The sequence below is a fragment of the Asterias amurensis genome, chromosome 16, assembly GCF_032118995.1.
Source record: "Asterias amurensis chromosome 16, ASM3211899v1".
In the NCBI taxonomy this organism is placed as follows: Eukaryota; Metazoa; Echinodermata; class Asteroidea; order Forcipulatida; family Asteriidae; genus Asterias; species Asterias amurensis.
This window is the reverse complement of record NC_092663.1, coordinates 3,259,900-3,276,794: the sequence shown is the minus strand read 5'-3', so window position 1 is coordinate 3,276,794 and position 16,895 is coordinate 3,259,900. Positions and strand designations below refer to the sequence as shown.

Here is a 16,895-nt window from a genome sequence, read left to right as displayed (position 1 = left end):
CTGATGGTAGAAAGCTTCCCTTAAAATATTATTTGCTGCGGTGCTCTAGTTTTTGAGAAACGAGTAAAATAAGTCACAAAAATAATTTTGGTCTCTAAAGACGAACATTATTTAAGCATGTAAAACGTATTTTCATGACATTGTTTTACTCATGTCTCAAAAACTACAGCACCTCAGCTAGAAATATTTTAAGGCAAGCTTTCTAGGCTACTATCATTATCTTCAAATGGTGTACGTTTAATGTAAATCTGTGGACATTGTGTTTTGTAAAACCAAAAGTACCAAAATCCTTGAACATCAGCTCACTCTAAAAACTTTATTAGGGGGTGAAATATTTTGTATTGAAGTTTTGAAGAAAATATAAATCAAACCATTTCTATATTGAGGTTGCAAAAAAGTTACTGATCTCTTTTTTTGTTCATATTGACTCTTTCTTGGGACGATAAATTCGAATTCCCTACCTCATCAAAATCATGAAGAATCTCGTTAAGGAGTCGGAGGCATTCAACCCCCTCGTTGTTTGCTTCCAGCTCGACGTAAAAATCAGAGAAATTCGTTATGCTGGCGAACATCACAGCGACAAAATCGTTGGCCCGATAGTACAGATCCATGTCCTTAGTGTTGTTCTTGAGGAAATGCTCGGCAACGAAGGACGGGAGGATGTTGTTGAGGAGACGTTTGTTGTAAGCCTGGAGGTTGGCCATCTCATCTTTCTCTTCCGTTGCCTAGGGAACAAAGGAGTTTTGAAATTAAAAGAGTGGCCTTCTGGCTAATGAGGATGATGGGGGGGGGGGGGGTTATAAGAAGGACTGAACCTGGTGATCTAATAAACGCAGCTACTCACAATTTAAAAAAGTCAAATATTTCCAATGTTAACTTATTATGGTTTTGAAGTTTCTACATATAATCCCACCCTGGTCATTTAGCCTGAGTGTGATCCCTGGCTACATGGCAGCTAATGGTTGTATGGCTTCTTAATGTCACCTGAGCAAAGATATCAATCAATCATAAATAAATAATTTGTATAGCACTTAAATCAAAGGTTTGCTCAAAGGCCCTGAGGCACAGAAAAAATAAAAAAAGTCATTGATGGTACATGCAGGCCTTCTGAAACAAGTGGGCTGTGAGAAGTGTCTTGAATGTGTTGAAGGACGTTGTGTCCCTGATGTGATTGGGAAGTTTATTCCAGAGCTTGGGTCCTCATACCAAGAAGGCTCTGTCAGCAAAAGTGATGTGACTTGTTCTTGGCACTACAAAGTATGGTGAACAGGAGATATTGCAGAAATAAGGAAACTGCTTACACCAGGGTTTGATGGCTAAGTTGGTAGGGCCCAAGCATGTTATCATAAGGTGCAAGGTTCATTTTCTTTGCTCGACCCAAAATTATCTTGTAAAGTTGACAGGTTTTTTCCTCCACAGGGTAGGTCACCAAGTGAACAAGTAGGTGGCCACAGTAACAAATTGACTACTTTTGTTTATAATACAAAATAAAAAAAACTTGTAAAATTTGCAGAAATTTATGAAAGAATGGCAGATAAAAATAAATGCGTCAATACCTGAAGTTTCCATAAGAAGTCAAGTCTGGCCGTGGACTCTACTTGTATGCCATGACTCCACAGAGCAAAGATGTAAACCAGGATCAACACCGGACCAGTGATCTTCATGGAGATATAATAGGGCTGTTCCAACCTGTAACAAAAAAAAATCATTTATATAATGTTGCAAATTGGTCGTCAATATACTGGTCTGCACCTGGGCCCGATTTCCTGCAGCCTGTAATTTTAAAGCACAGGAAAATAATGCCTTACAAAAATAGGTTACCTGAAAACATTCAATTAAGTTAACAATGTTTAGACTGGCGCCCCCAGCTAAGCAAATAAATTTGTTAAGCAGTATTTTCTGCTAGCCAGCTTTCTGGAATTGAGCCCTAGTCTTGCAGTTCTAGACCCATTCCCACTTCCCACCTACAAAGGAACAGCATTCAAGAAAGAATATGCCAGGGTCAAAGCATCAGTCCACTCAATTTTTGCACCTACAAAGGGTTCAGATTGATCTTAACTTTGAATAGATCTACATTTGTAGCAATTAAAATTGCTAAACAAAGTGTGATGTCACGATAGTAATTACTGACAACTCGTCTTAAGAATCTTCAACTCATCTTAAGAATCGTCAAATCATCCTAAGAATCTTCAACTCATCTTAAGAATCATCAACTCATCTTAAGAATCTTCTACTCATCTTAAGAATCGTCAACTCACCTTAAGAATCTTCAACTCATCTTAAGAATCTTCAACTCATCTTAAGAATCTTCAACTCATCTTAAGAATCTTCAACTCATCTTAAGAATCTTAAGATGAACCCTGGAACTTGACTAGTGATATTTTTGTTCTTACCCAACATGAGCTTCGTGCAGTAAGTCACTATTGTTGAAGAGCTCCACTTCGAAGGTCTCGATGATAGCAGTGAAGATACCTCCGATAAGAAAAAGTAGACACAGCTTGGTCATGCTGCCTAGTTGCTGGAATACAGCACAACTTATCATGACTAGCATCACGCAGAACGTAAAATACTGAGGAGAAAATAACAGACTATATGTGTTCTTCAGTGATTAACAAATCAGGGATTGGTCTGGCATCACTGAGCAATAGAATTTAACGGTTTATTTTTAAAGGCACTCCAGTGCCCTCGAAAAATAATCTGGAACAACCTTTCTCGTAAAACGGTCGTGGTGCATTTATACGTAACGTAATGTTTAAAGGCACTGGACACTATTGGTAGTCGCTCAAAATAATTGTTAGCATAAAAACTTCCTTGGTAACGAGCAATGTAGAGCCGTTGATAGTATTAAATATTGTGAGAAGCGGCTCCCTACGTAATGTAGTTTTTGAGAAAGAGGTAATTTCTGACTAAAATATCAAACGAAGGTGCTGCTTGTGGGTAGCTTGTTCCAAAGGTTTGGAGCTAACTGAAAAAGCATGATCTCCATAGTGTGTCATGGTGCTGAGCCTTGGAAAAGCTGGAAATGAGCGAGGGTGATAAAGTGCTGTGCCATGGTCACCATTTTGGTGGTCAATATAGGTTTAGGTGTAAACGCGACGTCGCCTAAAATGCGCACTGCCTAAAATGCGCACTTCACTGAATAATGCACAGTGACATTGACCACCAAAATGGCGCATCCAAGATTATTCTGATGATGATGTCGGGTAAATTGGTTCAATAAGAACTGATAATTAGTGTTATTATTATTAGTTTCCTGACCTAATTGGGTCAATAAGAACTAATAATTAGTGTTATTATTATTAGTTTCCTGACCTGAGGAAAGTGGCAGGCAGGCCTGTCCTCCTGGCAGTCATTACTGGTAGGCTCTTCATCCCCTAAAACCAGACCACTATCATTGACTTGGTCAATTCCAACTGCCGACTCATTGATGTTATACATGGTAGCTAGGCAGGAACGTAGGCTTGTTGTGTCGTATGCGACCTACATCAAGATAAAATATAAATATCGGTTTAAAAAAAAACGTAGGATTGATACAATTGTTCCTTAAGCCCAGTTCATCTCTTAATGTCCCCAATCTCATATAACTGCTTAAGCTCAGAAAGTAGCTCAGCACAAGAAAATCATGCTTGCCAGAAGAAAGGTAGTCCGCCAAAAGAAATAAAAACCACCTCATTGATGATGAACATGATTTCATGGAGAGTTTACAGAAATTCCATTAAAACAAAACAGATACCGCTCATACTACTACTAAAAATAAGACAGCATTTGTAAGGCGCTTCTTCCTGTGAACCATTTCAGTCTCGTACAAGTAAAATTAAAGTCACCTGGAAATAGATTTTTGTTTCTTTCAAACATAAGAGTGTATGCTTACGAACAATAAAACAATTTTTTTAGTAATTGTTTGTCACGATTTATATGTTTGAAAAATATATAAAGTTGTTTGGGGGGCTGACTCAGCCTACCCCTTTTGTGACGTCATTCAAGGCAGACTTTGCCTGCAATGCGTATAGTAAACACACGTGCAAAGTACATGTACGTCCAAGTCGTGAGTTGGTACATTTCAAAAAGTGTTTTTCTGCATTCAGCAGCAATACACCTGGTCGGCATTGCCGGAAAAAAACAAATTTTTTTTGTTTTGAAACGTACAAACTCACGACTTGGTCCGTACATGTACTTTGCAATTGTGTTTACTCTACGCATTACAGGCAAAGTCTGCCTCGATTGACGTCACGAACAGCGCCCTCTCGGGTCGGGGTCTACTCTTAAATTTGTAAATAACATAAGAACTGATTTGTTAAAACCTTAGTTAACTGTTTATTCACATTCAACTCATCAAAACACATATATTAGTGACAAAAGCTTTATTTTGAAAAAATACCACTTCCAGGTGACTTTAAAGTATTGTCAAAATGTTGGGAAAGCAATCATGAACAAGTATGTTTTAAGTTTTTGCTAGAAGAAGGTGGTGTTGTGCATTTGTCTTGCGACTTCAGGAAGAGAATTCCTGAGTCTTTTTGTTATGTTGGAAAAGGCCCTGCTAGTCAAAGGATTGTGGTACTTTTTGTAGGACAAAACACGATGTCCACAGATTTACATTAAACGATTTTGGTACTTTTTGAAAATGTCCATAGACTTACATTAAACTTACAGGGTTTGAAGATCATGTTAGTGAAAAACTTCCCTTCAAATATTACTTACTGAGGTGCTGTAGTTTTTGAGAAATGAGTAAAACAATGTCATGAAAATATGTTTGTAAATGCTTAAAATAATTTTGGTCTCATGAGACTATGTTCATGACATTGTTTTACTCATTTCTTAAAAACTACAGCAACTCAGCAAGTAATATTTTCAGGGAAGCTTTCAACTTTTATTATCTTCAAACTGTGAAAGTTTTTAAAATGTAAATCTGTGGACATTGTGTTTTTTGTCCTACAAAAAGTACATAGACCCATTAAGATGTATGCAGCAGCTGATTTCATGAAAAGCTAGGATTAATCCTATCTCTAATTAGGACGAGTAACTCTTTCTAACTTAGGATGGGTTTAATGTGTTCCAACGCCTTTGGATACGGAATTTAATTCATCCGAAATCCCAAGATTAATCCTTAGTTAGGACAAGAGTTTTGTGAAATCTACGGCAGGGGCAGTAACGTCTATCGACATGATAGCATTAACTTACCATTGATGTGAATGATGCTACGAATATAATGATGACCGTACCGACGGCGATGACGGAACTTAAGCTTCGACTCTCCAGAATCCCGTGGGATATCCAAGCGAAACGATCCGGCACACACTAAATCAAATCAACGAGACATACATTATAATGGGGTTTGAGGCATTTCATGGTGAAGTATCCATATAAACTTGTACATGTAGTTTGTAGGATTTGAAACTCTGCATGGTGAAACTAAGAGAGGTTTATATCTACAAAGAACCGGTGGTTAACGACTGTTAGAGGCAGTGGACACTATTGGTAATTGTCAAAGACCAGTCTTCTCACTCGGTGTATCTCAGCATATGCATAAAATAACAAACTTGTGAAAATTTGAGCTCAATTGGTCATCGAACTTGTGAGATAATGATGAAAGAAAAGGCAACCTTGTCACACGAAGTTGTGTGCTTTCAGATGCTTGATTTCGAAATTGACCTCAAATTCGTGGAAGATTACTTCTTTCTCGAAAACTACTCCACTTCAGAGGGAGCTGTTTCTCACAATGTTGTACATGTATACCATCAACCTCTCCCCATTACTTGTCACAAAGAAAGGTTTTATGCTAATAAATATTTTGAGTAATTACCAATGGCGTCCACTGCCTTTAAAAAGATATTCACAACGTGTCACTGCAAACCTCTCTTGGTTAAAAGAACAAGTTGCCTTGGATCAGACGATTTGGTCTCTAAAAAGCGTTTGTAACCAATTGTCATGAAATGCATATGGTTAGAAAGATGTTTTGAAAGTAGAATACAATGATCCACACATATTTGCCTCGAAATTGCACGGTTTTCCTTTTACGTCGCGAACTAACACGGTCGGCCATTTATGGGAGTCAAAAATTTGACTCCCATAAATGGCCGACCGTGTTTGTCGACAAGGTAAAAGGAAAACGGTACAATTTCGAAGCATGTTTGTGTGGATCATTGTATTCTACTTTTACAACATCTTTTTACCCATATGCATTTTATGACAAACGGTCACAAACGCTTTTCAAAGACCAACTCGACCGATCCAAGGCAACATGTTCCTTTAATGTCTATTCGGTTTGCAGAACACCATGTGTAATCTACTTGCCAGGTAGATTATGTTCTTTTGAGAACTTGTCTTGCTATATATTCTACTACCACTAAGTAGATTTTTCTTCTACTGCAGATTTTTTGGAATTCGGGAGACTTCTCGTCTAATGTGGAGTAGATTTTCTGAATTCGTGGGACTTCTCAGTTCTGGGACTAATGCATTCTGTCGTCAGCCTAGAAAGTACGACCTCAATATGCGTCAAACGATTCTAGCCAAGAGTCTAAGGTATGCATTACATATCACTTCTGACACTCAATGTTACAACCAGGCACTCAAAACTTCAAACTGGATTTTTTTGTGGTGCTTAATCAAATAAATAAGAAGAGCTTTCAAACGACGCATAGTTTTGGCCTATTGACCCAGTTCACAAGGGCCCAATTTCACGGTTGTGCTTACCATAAGCGAATAATCGATGCTAACATGAGCAGAGAATATGCATACACATTTCAAAAGTTAGTTGGGAATTTCTGCTTGTGCACATTTGTACTCTATGTTATACTAGGCATTCTTTGCCTACACAGCTAGCGTAGAAATTTGGCGCTAGCCCAGTAAGCGAAGAGTGGTGATCGCAAGAACAGACTTTGGCGGTAAGCAGAGCCCGAATGACACCACACACAAATCTTGTTTGTGCCATTTTGGGAATCAGATTTCTTGTGTGAGTACTTGGTAGTGGTTACATGTAGGTCCACATGTTAAAGGAACACGTTGCCTTGGATCGGACGAGTTGGTCAAAACAAAAGCGTTTGTAACTGTTTTTTATAAAATGCATATGGTTGGAAAGATGTTTTAAAAGTAGGAAACAATGATCCACACAAGTTTGCCTCGAAATTGCGTGGTTTTCCTTCTACTGTGCGAACTAACATGGTCGGCCATTTATGGGAGTCAAAATTTTGACCCCCATAAATGGCCGACGTGTTAGTCGACGAGGTAAAAGGAAAACCACGCAATTTCGAGGCATGTTTGTGTGGATCATTGTATTCTACTTTTACAACATCTTTTTTTCCATATGCATTTTATAAAAAACGGTTACAAACGCTTTTCAAAGACCAACTCACCCGATCCAAGGCAACGTGTTCCTTTAACATCTTAACTCCCAAAATGACTGGCCATGCGCAAAACAGTACTTACAAAACATTTCTCAGCCAGAACAATGAATAATGTGAACGCCATGAAAACAATTGTGCTAAGGAACACTGCCAGCATCACCAAGGTCCTGTAAAAAAAACAAAATCAGAGGGCAATTATTTGGAATTGTGTTATTGGAAGATGCGAGAAATACTAATTATTTGTCGAACACAATATCTTCAGGTTGGTGTAGAGGAAACTTTTGCTGCATGGTATAAGCCCTTCTCACACTACCCTACCGATGCTCCACAGGAGAACCGCTGGCCCTTTCAATCTTGGATTGCTTTTTCCCCTGATCTACCCCAGCAAAAAGGCATGCCCAGTGCATAGCCACCCTTGCCCTGGAGTTTTTAAAATCTAACTTGTTATTTTGCAAGTCGCCAAACACACAAGGCCTGAAGGCCACTTCAAGGTGTGGGCTACAATTGTTTTTTTTTTCCAGAGGCCATCTACTTCTAGGGCTGAAACAGGTCTACCCCTTTTAAAGTCCATACGAATGTAGGCTTGGGTATCATCAGTCCGAAACCTGGCCGGTAGAGCAGAAAGCACTACCTCCCCAATTTTATGTAGCAAGTGTCACGACCGGGATTCGAACCCACACTCTACTGATCAAACACCAGAGCTTGAATCCGGTGCTCTTAACCGCTCGGCCATGACACGTCACAAATAGGGGTAAACGGGTAAAACTTTAGGGTATTCTTGGAATATTTCCATTTTCAAAATTAAATATTTTTATACCATTATAAAATTGAAACAATTTGGTCAGTGATCACAAATGAAATGTAAATAAACCAATGCAAATACCAACAAACTTACTGTGAGTTTGAATAATAAAATCAGTATGATATAATTTGGTGAATGCACGAACTGTACACAGTCAACCCTCCTACTGTCTGACCACTCAATATCACCCACTGTTGTTTTGAATGATGAATGCACTGTGCCAGCCTGTAATCAGATCAGATCAATCAATTTGTTTCTACTCACTTTGGGAAAATGACGAGCTGTACTATGCAGATGATGATAAGGACGAGGAATGCACACACCATGTAGGAACTGAACATATGGTCCCGAACTTTAGAGTACTGTCAAGAAAAAAATTAATTAAAAGTTCTTTATTTGCATATCCCATATCATCATCATCATCATCATTCGGCAAAGACTTGTGTCAGTGGCCGTCTCATCCTCAAAATTGTAATGGGGGCGCACTCCTGGAGTCTCCACCATCACCAGGGGCCAATTTCATAGAGCTGCTTTAAGCAAAAAATTTGCTTAAGCATGAAAATAGCTCGCTTGTTTTACACATGTTACTGAAATCTCTCAAAACCCACCTGTTCACCTGATTTGCTAGCTTTTATTTATTCTTTGCTCTTTGTTTATTTTGTGTGTACAGCGCTGTGGTACTTTCCCCTGTTAGTTAGAGCGCTTTATAAATACCTTGTATTATTATTATTATTATTATTATAAAAATGTCATGCCATATACATTGCTTATGACTAGTATTAAGCTGTTGTTTACTTAGCATTACAATTGAGTGGAGTCTTGGCCGGTAATCTGATTTTACTAAGCAACAAAATTTTTGCTCCAGCTCTATGAAATTGGGCCCTGGTCTCTTCTGCTTTTAACTATATATTATCCAAGTACTGTACTATGTCTGTGTTTTTTGCCACAGAGCTTGGGAAAATACTGAGTATATATACAGTGCTAACACACTTCGGTGTATACTATGGGTAAAACCAACATTAATGTTCTTTATCCCCGATGCAAATTTATATCTATCATATCAGAACTGCTATTATTTGCATCTTGCAATCAGGGCGATTTCGTACAAGAATCAGAGAGATGTAATCAGCCATCTGTTAAAGGAACACGTTGCCTTGGATCGGACGAGTTGGTCTTTGAAAAGCGTTTGTAACCGTTTTTTATAAAATGCATATGGTTGGAAAGATGTTTTAAAAGTAGAATACAATGATCCACACAAGTTTGCCTCGAAATTGCGTGGTTTTCCTTCTACTGTGCGAACTAACATGGCCGGCCATTTATGGGAGTCAAAATTTTGACCCCCATAAATGGCCGACGTGTTAGTCGACGAAGTAAAAGGAAAACCACGCTATTTCGAGGCATGTTTGTGTGGATCATTGTATTCTACTTTTACAACATCTTTCTACCCATATGCATTTTATAAAAAACGGTTACAAACGCTTTTCAAAGACCAACTCGACCGATCCAAGGCAACGTGTTCCTTTAATAACGTATGGTATAATAACTAGCTTGATTACAAGTAAACTGCTTAAATTTGAATGGGTGTTTGGTTTGGGCTCAATGAGCGTACCTGAGACTCACGCTTTTAGTGAGCTCCCCTGCAGTATCATAAAAACTGTATTTATATCTACCTAGCTAAACTGTATTATTCCGAATATGTACATATTATTTGGACAATACTACCAGGGTTTGCTCATCCTGAGGTCACTATACAAAAGCTTGCCCTGAATCATTTGTCTTTATAGTCTCTATTTGGATGAATGTACCCATGTAAAAGAACCGTCCTTTTTAATAACTACTACAGAATGTTCAAGACATGACATCAAGTTGATATTAAGGTTTGTATGTCAGTTGCATTTATGTCAGTTGCATTTCTAACTATCTTAATATTTGAAGAGGCTGATTTTTGGCGTCAGGCGTCGCAAATCCTTACTCCTCCTAATGCCCCCCCCCCCTCCCCCCTTAAAAAAAAAAAATCAGGGCTTCTTTTTTCATCGACCAAACATAAACTGTCTCTCATTGCAAACTATATGCAGATTAATGTATCCATGAAAAAGAACTGTCCTTTTACATGAACCTTACTAACTACTACAGAATGTTCAAGACATGACATCAAGACATCAAATTTATACTGAGGCTGGTATTTCACTTTTGTTTTTAACTATTTCAATATTTGAAGATGCTGATTGCTGGTGTCGGGTGTCGCAAATCCTAACTCCGGCTAATGCTCCCCCCCCCCCAAAAAAAAAAAAAAATACAAAAATACAAAAATTCATGCCTCTTTTTTTCATCATCCGCCCAAACATAACTGTCTCTCACTGCAAACTATTTTCAGATTAATGTACCCATGATAATATCAATGAGGCGAAAACCTCTTACTCGGGAGACATTTTAAGATGAGGGAACGATGTGGAGTCTAGCGTTCCTCTAGACTGGCGGCAGTCTTGAGTGGATCTGGCTGGGGGTGGGCTTATAGCGGACTGAATGTCATAAGTTAATACCTGAAATCATTTTTGTGGGGGCGATTTATCAATGGTTAAGATACCAATGATAAGATCTTTTGGCAGTATTGGTTTTCAGTCCGTCTTGGGAAGAGGATTTTATTTCACTTTTCTTGATTTATATTTCGTTTGCCTTAAATATAATAAAAATAAGCTGGCATTTAAAGAGCACTTTTTTGCAAAGCGCTATTAACTTATAGTCTGAGCCTTGGATATGAAATGACAGTTTATAGTACTACTGTCTAGTGTGGAAGTGTAGGGAACCTGACGAAGAAGGCAAAACTAAAATAAATGTAATCTTTTCAATTAAAAATCATCATCAGAAAACGATGTCCTTAAATTTCTCTGACAATTTTGAACTTACGGGTAATGGACACCGACCAGTATTCTCACGTGGTGTTTCCCAACTTATCCATAAAATAAAAAATCTGTCAAAAATCTTGCTTAATTGGTCATCGAAGCTGCAAGAAAATAATGAAAGAAAAAACACCCTTGATGAATAGAATTGAACATACCTTCTCTTCCAGTTCTGGTTTAAGGAATGTCAGTGTGAGTCGTTTGACGTGCTCGGACCGTAACCTGTCGATGCTACGAGCGTCGATGGCGCGACCTAGAAACTCATTCACCTCATCATCGGGATCACTTCGGTTCTGCTTTGAATCCTTCAGGCCGAGCCTACGCAAGAAAACAAAGATGGAAAGATTCCAGCATTAAAGGCGAACGAAGTATACCTTTGATTTTTTGAACCAGTTTTGACTGTTATGATCCTATATAAATGTTGACACAAATGAAAGTAGAGGTGTCGTGGTAGAGCGGTCGAGAGCGATGGACTCAACTTCCGTATTTTCACAATTTGAGTTCAAATCTTAGCCTACATGTAGTCAGTCGCTACAGGCCGAGCCTACGCAGGGGGAAAAAAAAAGATGGAAGGTTTCCAGCATTAAAGAGAGAGTACATAAATACCTTGGGTGGTTGGAACCGTTCCATTGTTAATAATTCGATATAAATATTTCTTATATTCCATCCAGGTAGTAGTTTATAAGCAGCAGGACAGTTCTTTTCAGAACTGAGAAGTCTAATAAATTCCGAAAACTCCCCGTTAGTAGAATATAAAACAAGACAAGTTCTCTGAAGAACATAATCTATCGAGTCCGCCCAGGTAGGAGTTAATAAGCAGCAGAACAGTTCTTTTCAGAACTGAGAATTCCGAAAAAATCTACTCCGCATTAGTAGAATCAGAATATAAAACAAGAAAAGCCTAGAAGAACATAATCTATCAAGTAGATATACATATTGGTGTTACCGGAAACAAAATATGTATTGACCCAATTCGGGTCAATAGTAGGGTTCAAACTTTGCATTGTGATTTAGGAATTGTAAAACACAATCTGAGAAACATTTCATGCATGAATCTTTTCTCAGACTGAAACTATTTTGAATTCCTTTCTCTAAAACCACATTCCTTGGAAGGTAATCCTTCAAAAAAAAAAAAGTGATCCTTAAAAAAAAAAAAGGGTAATCCCTTAAAAAGAAATGTTACACGTTATCAACAGCTGCAGAGCAGGAGAAACTATAAATAAATAGTAAACTTGCGGCTCTGAAAAGAGCCAGTTTGGTCTCGATGTTTCGAACAGTATACTCTGCTCGTCTTCAGGAGAACGAAGACGAGCAGAGTACACTGTTCGAAACGTCAAGACAAAACCGGCTCTTTTCAGAGCCAACACTTGACCTTGGTACATGTAAGAGATTTACACATGGTTGTACCCGCAAGCTCACTATTTATTTATAGTTTCTTCTGAGCTGCAGTGCTTCTTATAAGCAACTTTTTATGGTCATTTAGTTTTGGAGTACTAACAAACGATCCTCCCTTTAAGCATCAAACTTGACAATTACTAAAACCTGTACCTTCCCTTTAAGCATGAAGCTTGAAGATATCTCTGAGACATCAACCTGGCAGGTTTTAAGAAGTTCAGTTCAATATGAAATGTCAGTTAGAATAAGAGTCTGGTCAAATCAAGATTTTTGGTTTAACCCAAGGGAGTAATTCTATGGTAGATACAGCAATTTCTTAAATGAGAAAGTGTTCTCTCCTCTAAGGGTTTAGAGTGAGCGCAATGGCCAGGAGATTTCCCCCCCACGACCCAATTTCCAGCTTCAGCGCTGGGAGTGAATTTCACCTTGCTGAAACTCATTTATGACAAATTATAGTTTGATCTTTTTTCCTTAAAGGTAAATTGCACCTTCAGTTTGTGGAACTGTTCGTTTGTTTTTGATCCTACAGTGTGTTTGTAATTATGTAAGAATATGTATACAACCAAACTAACCTATGAAAGTTTCATTTCAAAAGGTGATCGGATGGGACGGGGCGTTAAGCTGTTGGTCCCATGTGTTGTGTAATGCATGTAAAAGAACCCAGTGCGCTTGAAAAGAGAAGAGGGTTTGCCCCGGTGTTCCTGGCTGTGGCTGCTGTATGCGCCGTAGCACCATGTAAACACTTATAAGGTGCTAAATAATTGGGTCTCAGAATCCATCACTGCAATAACATATCTTTCTGAAAGTTTGTATATACTCAGTGCCTTGAGGACCTTGATTGGTAGATACGTGCGCTATATATGACTTTGATGTTATTATTATTATTATGTACTGTATTATTATTATTATTATCGTGTTTTGAAAAATTGAAGAAAAAGCTGATAAAGCTGTTAGGTAGAAAAAACTACTTAGTAAATTTCTTTGCTTAATGAGTGGGCACTAGGTAGGATTTGAAACTAGTTGCAACAATGTAAACTTTTGGCTGGTAATCTTTTTCTGTTAAGCAACACTTTTCTGTGCTCAGCAAGTTTTTTGTGCTTACAGGCTTGATGGGCCTAGTGAATACAATTTTTTTAATCAATTACCTCCTGAAATAGGAGCGGACTGGTAAGAACACTAAATCTTAAGTTTAATGTGTTTTATTTGCACAGCTAACACTGCAGCTGGCCTAAATTGTCCCAAGACTGTTTCTAGCGAAGCCATTTCTAAAAGTAGTCTCAGATTAAACTGTTAAACTGTTCCAATGTCAACAAAATCGGCCACAAACTGGGTCACTATTAATAGCGAAGGCCAACTCGCAATTTAAGCCATTTTCTCCCCAGTTTATTTGATGGGAAAGCCAACATCAATTTTGATGGGCAACATCAAGGACAATCTTTGCAGACGTAACAGAGAAAGAATCTTTTTAGGAAAGGAAGTCTTTGGGAACTTCAAAATGAAAAACCTGAGTTTTTGTGGTTTATATATATAGACCTTATGCACATGACGTCATTTCAGCAGGGCGCCCTCACCTAGAGGTCAAAAGGGGGTTGATCATTGGCCAATCCTGTGCGCCGCGCATACAAATCTGTGCGTTTCGATTGTTTTGTCACCGTTTTTCCACTAAGATGGCCGCTGGATGACGTCAATGCATAAGGTCTATTAAAGGGATTTGATAACTTTAATCGTGGGTCCAGTTTTTGGCCGTGTTATGAATCTCTACTCACTGTGAATGAAGATGTATGTAATATAAGTAACATGTAGAAATTTCAGCCTCGTTAGTCGTCAAGTTTTTGAGATAAAAAAAGTGAGAATCACGGAGCAACGTTTCCAAGAGAGTCGCTTAAATCCATTGTCAGGGGTCGAAATTAAGTGTATTTCCATGGTAGTCAGCAGGGCTAGTGACCAATAATTTTTAGTAGCCCTGATTAGATTTTGGTAGCCCGAAAGACACATTATGTCTCGCGTCACGGCTCAAACTTTACAATACACCAATAACATAGTTCTTTATTGTTTGTGATGATGATTTTTGCAGTATTTTTCCACTAGCCCGTCGGGCTATCAAACTGGAAAAATGAGTAGCCCGGCTGTAAATCTGGTAGTCCCGGGCTAGCGGGCTAGTGGCAATTTCGACCCCTGATTGTACATGCTGAAATAAATTTAATCTCACTGAGACACCAAATTATTTATGTGAAATTGATTGACTCATTTCCCCAAAACAACAACACCTCAGCAAATAATATGTTAAAGGGAGCTTTCTACCATCATTATCTTTAATCCATGTACATTTAATGTAAATCTGTGGATGTTTGTGTTTTGTGTCATACAAACTGGAAGCTTTCTACCATCATTATCTTTAAACCATGTAAGTTTAATGTAAATCTGTGGAAGTTTGTGTTTTGTGTCATACAAAATGGAAGCTTTCTACCATCATTATCTTTAAACCGTGCAACTTTAATGTAAACCCCTGGACATTTGTGTTTTGTGTCGTACAATTGACCAAAACCCCTTTAAGTAGAACTGCAATGAAAACTTGAACAGTGATGGCGAGACAATATGAGCCGCCGTCAATACAGCTGTGTAAAAAAAACACTGTTTGCTCCAATCTCCTATAGAGGGTCTTGGCATTTCACATTTCCGTGGGACAAACTGCCCCCAACCAAAGGTCCGGCCTCAGGCAGAGCGTCACGACGGAACGGAAGTGCGGTATTTGCCTTCTTGCGCTGGATAGAAATTTGGCAGGAGCTATCAAAGCGGACGCGAGAGAGAGAAAAAAAAACGAGGAAAATAAACTCAAGTCATGATTGATACTTCATTATATACTGTTTAGGACGATTTCAATAAAAACACGGCATCTGATACGACTGTTTGTTTTTATCAAAACAATTTGAGGCATCGGAACAGTCTAATTCCCCTCAAAGCAATAAATTAACGATCACGAAGATGCCTTAAAAAAAGGGCTCCAATCAAGAAATCCCAATCAACTAGTTCCACGAGTCCTCGTTATTCTGATAGAAAATCGTTGGGTTTATACATCATTTAGTTGTGTATAACAGTAAGATACCGAGAGCACGATGCGAGAAGAATCTTTAATTGGACCGCACTCTCTGACAAAGGTACTCTAGGGATATGGCTGAAAATGGGAGAAAAAACTTTTACCAATTTAAAGGCACCGGACACTATTGGTAATGACTTAAAATAATTGTTAGCATATAAACTTACTCACTTGGTGTATCCCAACACATGCATAAAATATCAAACCTGTGAAAATTTAGGCGCAATTTGTCATGAATTGCAAGAGAATAATGAAAGAAAAAAACACCCTTGTTGCATTACTTTGTGTGCTTTCAGATGCATAATAAAAGGCTTCAGCTGAATTATTTTAGCTGAAATTACCTCTATCTCCAGAACTACGTTACTTAAGAGGGAGCATTTTTCTCAAAATGTTTTATACTACCAACAGCTCTCCATTGCTCGTTACCAAGTAAGTTTATAAGCTAACAATCATTATGAGTAATTACAAATAGTGTCCAGTGCTTTTAACAAAGCTAGTTTGATGCTACTCATAGAACTATGAGGTTTGTTTGTTCATGGAGACCATGACAGAACGAACCTCATAGCTCAAGGAATAGGATCATGCATGCCACTTTAATCACAATCCGACAGTCTGGGAGTTGAGTTCTTACCATATGGTGTTAGATTTTGTGAGGAAGGATCCTAGCAAAATCACTCTAGCGATAGAGAAAGGGTTAATGTTTGTGCTCAAACAGATACGCTAAAAGTACACACTCAAACTTGGCAAAATTTCAAAAAGCGGAAAAATACTGGTTGACAAATTTCTTTGCTAAGCAAAAAATTGAATCGGGGTACCAGCCATAACAATGCAAAGTAGATGTAATTGGGGCTGGTAACTTGTTCCTGCTAAGCAATACTATTCTGTGTTTAGCGAGTTTTTGTGCTTACAGGCTTTATGATATCGGGCCCAGATGAGAAAATTGAATTAGCTGTTGTACACTGCTCATTAACCAAAAGGACCAACATGACCAATGGTATAATTGCAAAAGATAGTAAAAGGAACACATTGCCTTGGATCTGTCGAGTTGGTCTTTGAAAAGCGTTTGAAGCCGATTGTCATGAAATGCAAATGGTTAGATAGATATTTTAAAAGTAAGATATAACGATCCACACACACGCCTCGAAATTGCACGGTTTCCTTTTACGTCGCGAAGAAACACGGTCTGCCAATTTGTTTGGAGTTAAACTTTTGACTCCATAAAAAGGCCCACTGTGTTAGTTCGCGACGTAAAAGGAAAACCGTGCAATTTCGAGTAATACTTGTGTGAATCATTATATTCTACTTTTAAAATATCTTTCTACCCATATGCATTTTAAAACAAACGTTTCAAATGCTTTTCAAAGACT

General features: G+C 38.3%; 1 protein-coding gene across 2 annotated transcripts in view; it reads right to left on the bottom strand.

The window, feature by feature from the left end:
- Positions 1-16,895, bottom strand: part of LOC139949297 (adenylate cyclase type 6-like) — a 149,898-nt gene that overhangs the window by 8,174 nt on the left and 124,829 nt on the right. For both annotated transcript variants that reach the window (XM_071947711.1, XM_071947712.1), the window contains 8 exons: positions 11,198-11,357; positions 8,407-8,504; positions 7,423-7,507; positions 5,179-5,295; positions 3,313-3,480; positions 2,394-2,569; positions 1,557-1,689; positions 462-725 (listed from right to left, as the gene is read on the bottom strand). In XM_071947711.1, coding sequence (XP_071803812.1) covers positions 462-725; positions 1,557-1,689; positions 2,394-2,569; positions 3,313-3,480; positions 5,179-5,295; positions 7,423-7,507; positions 8,407-8,504; positions 11,198-11,357 — 1,201 coding nt within the window. The remainder of the gene's footprint in view (positions 1-461; positions 726-1,556; positions 1,690-2,393; positions 2,570-3,312; positions 3,481-5,178; positions 5,296-7,422; positions 7,508-8,406; positions 8,505-11,197; positions 11,358-16,895) is intronic.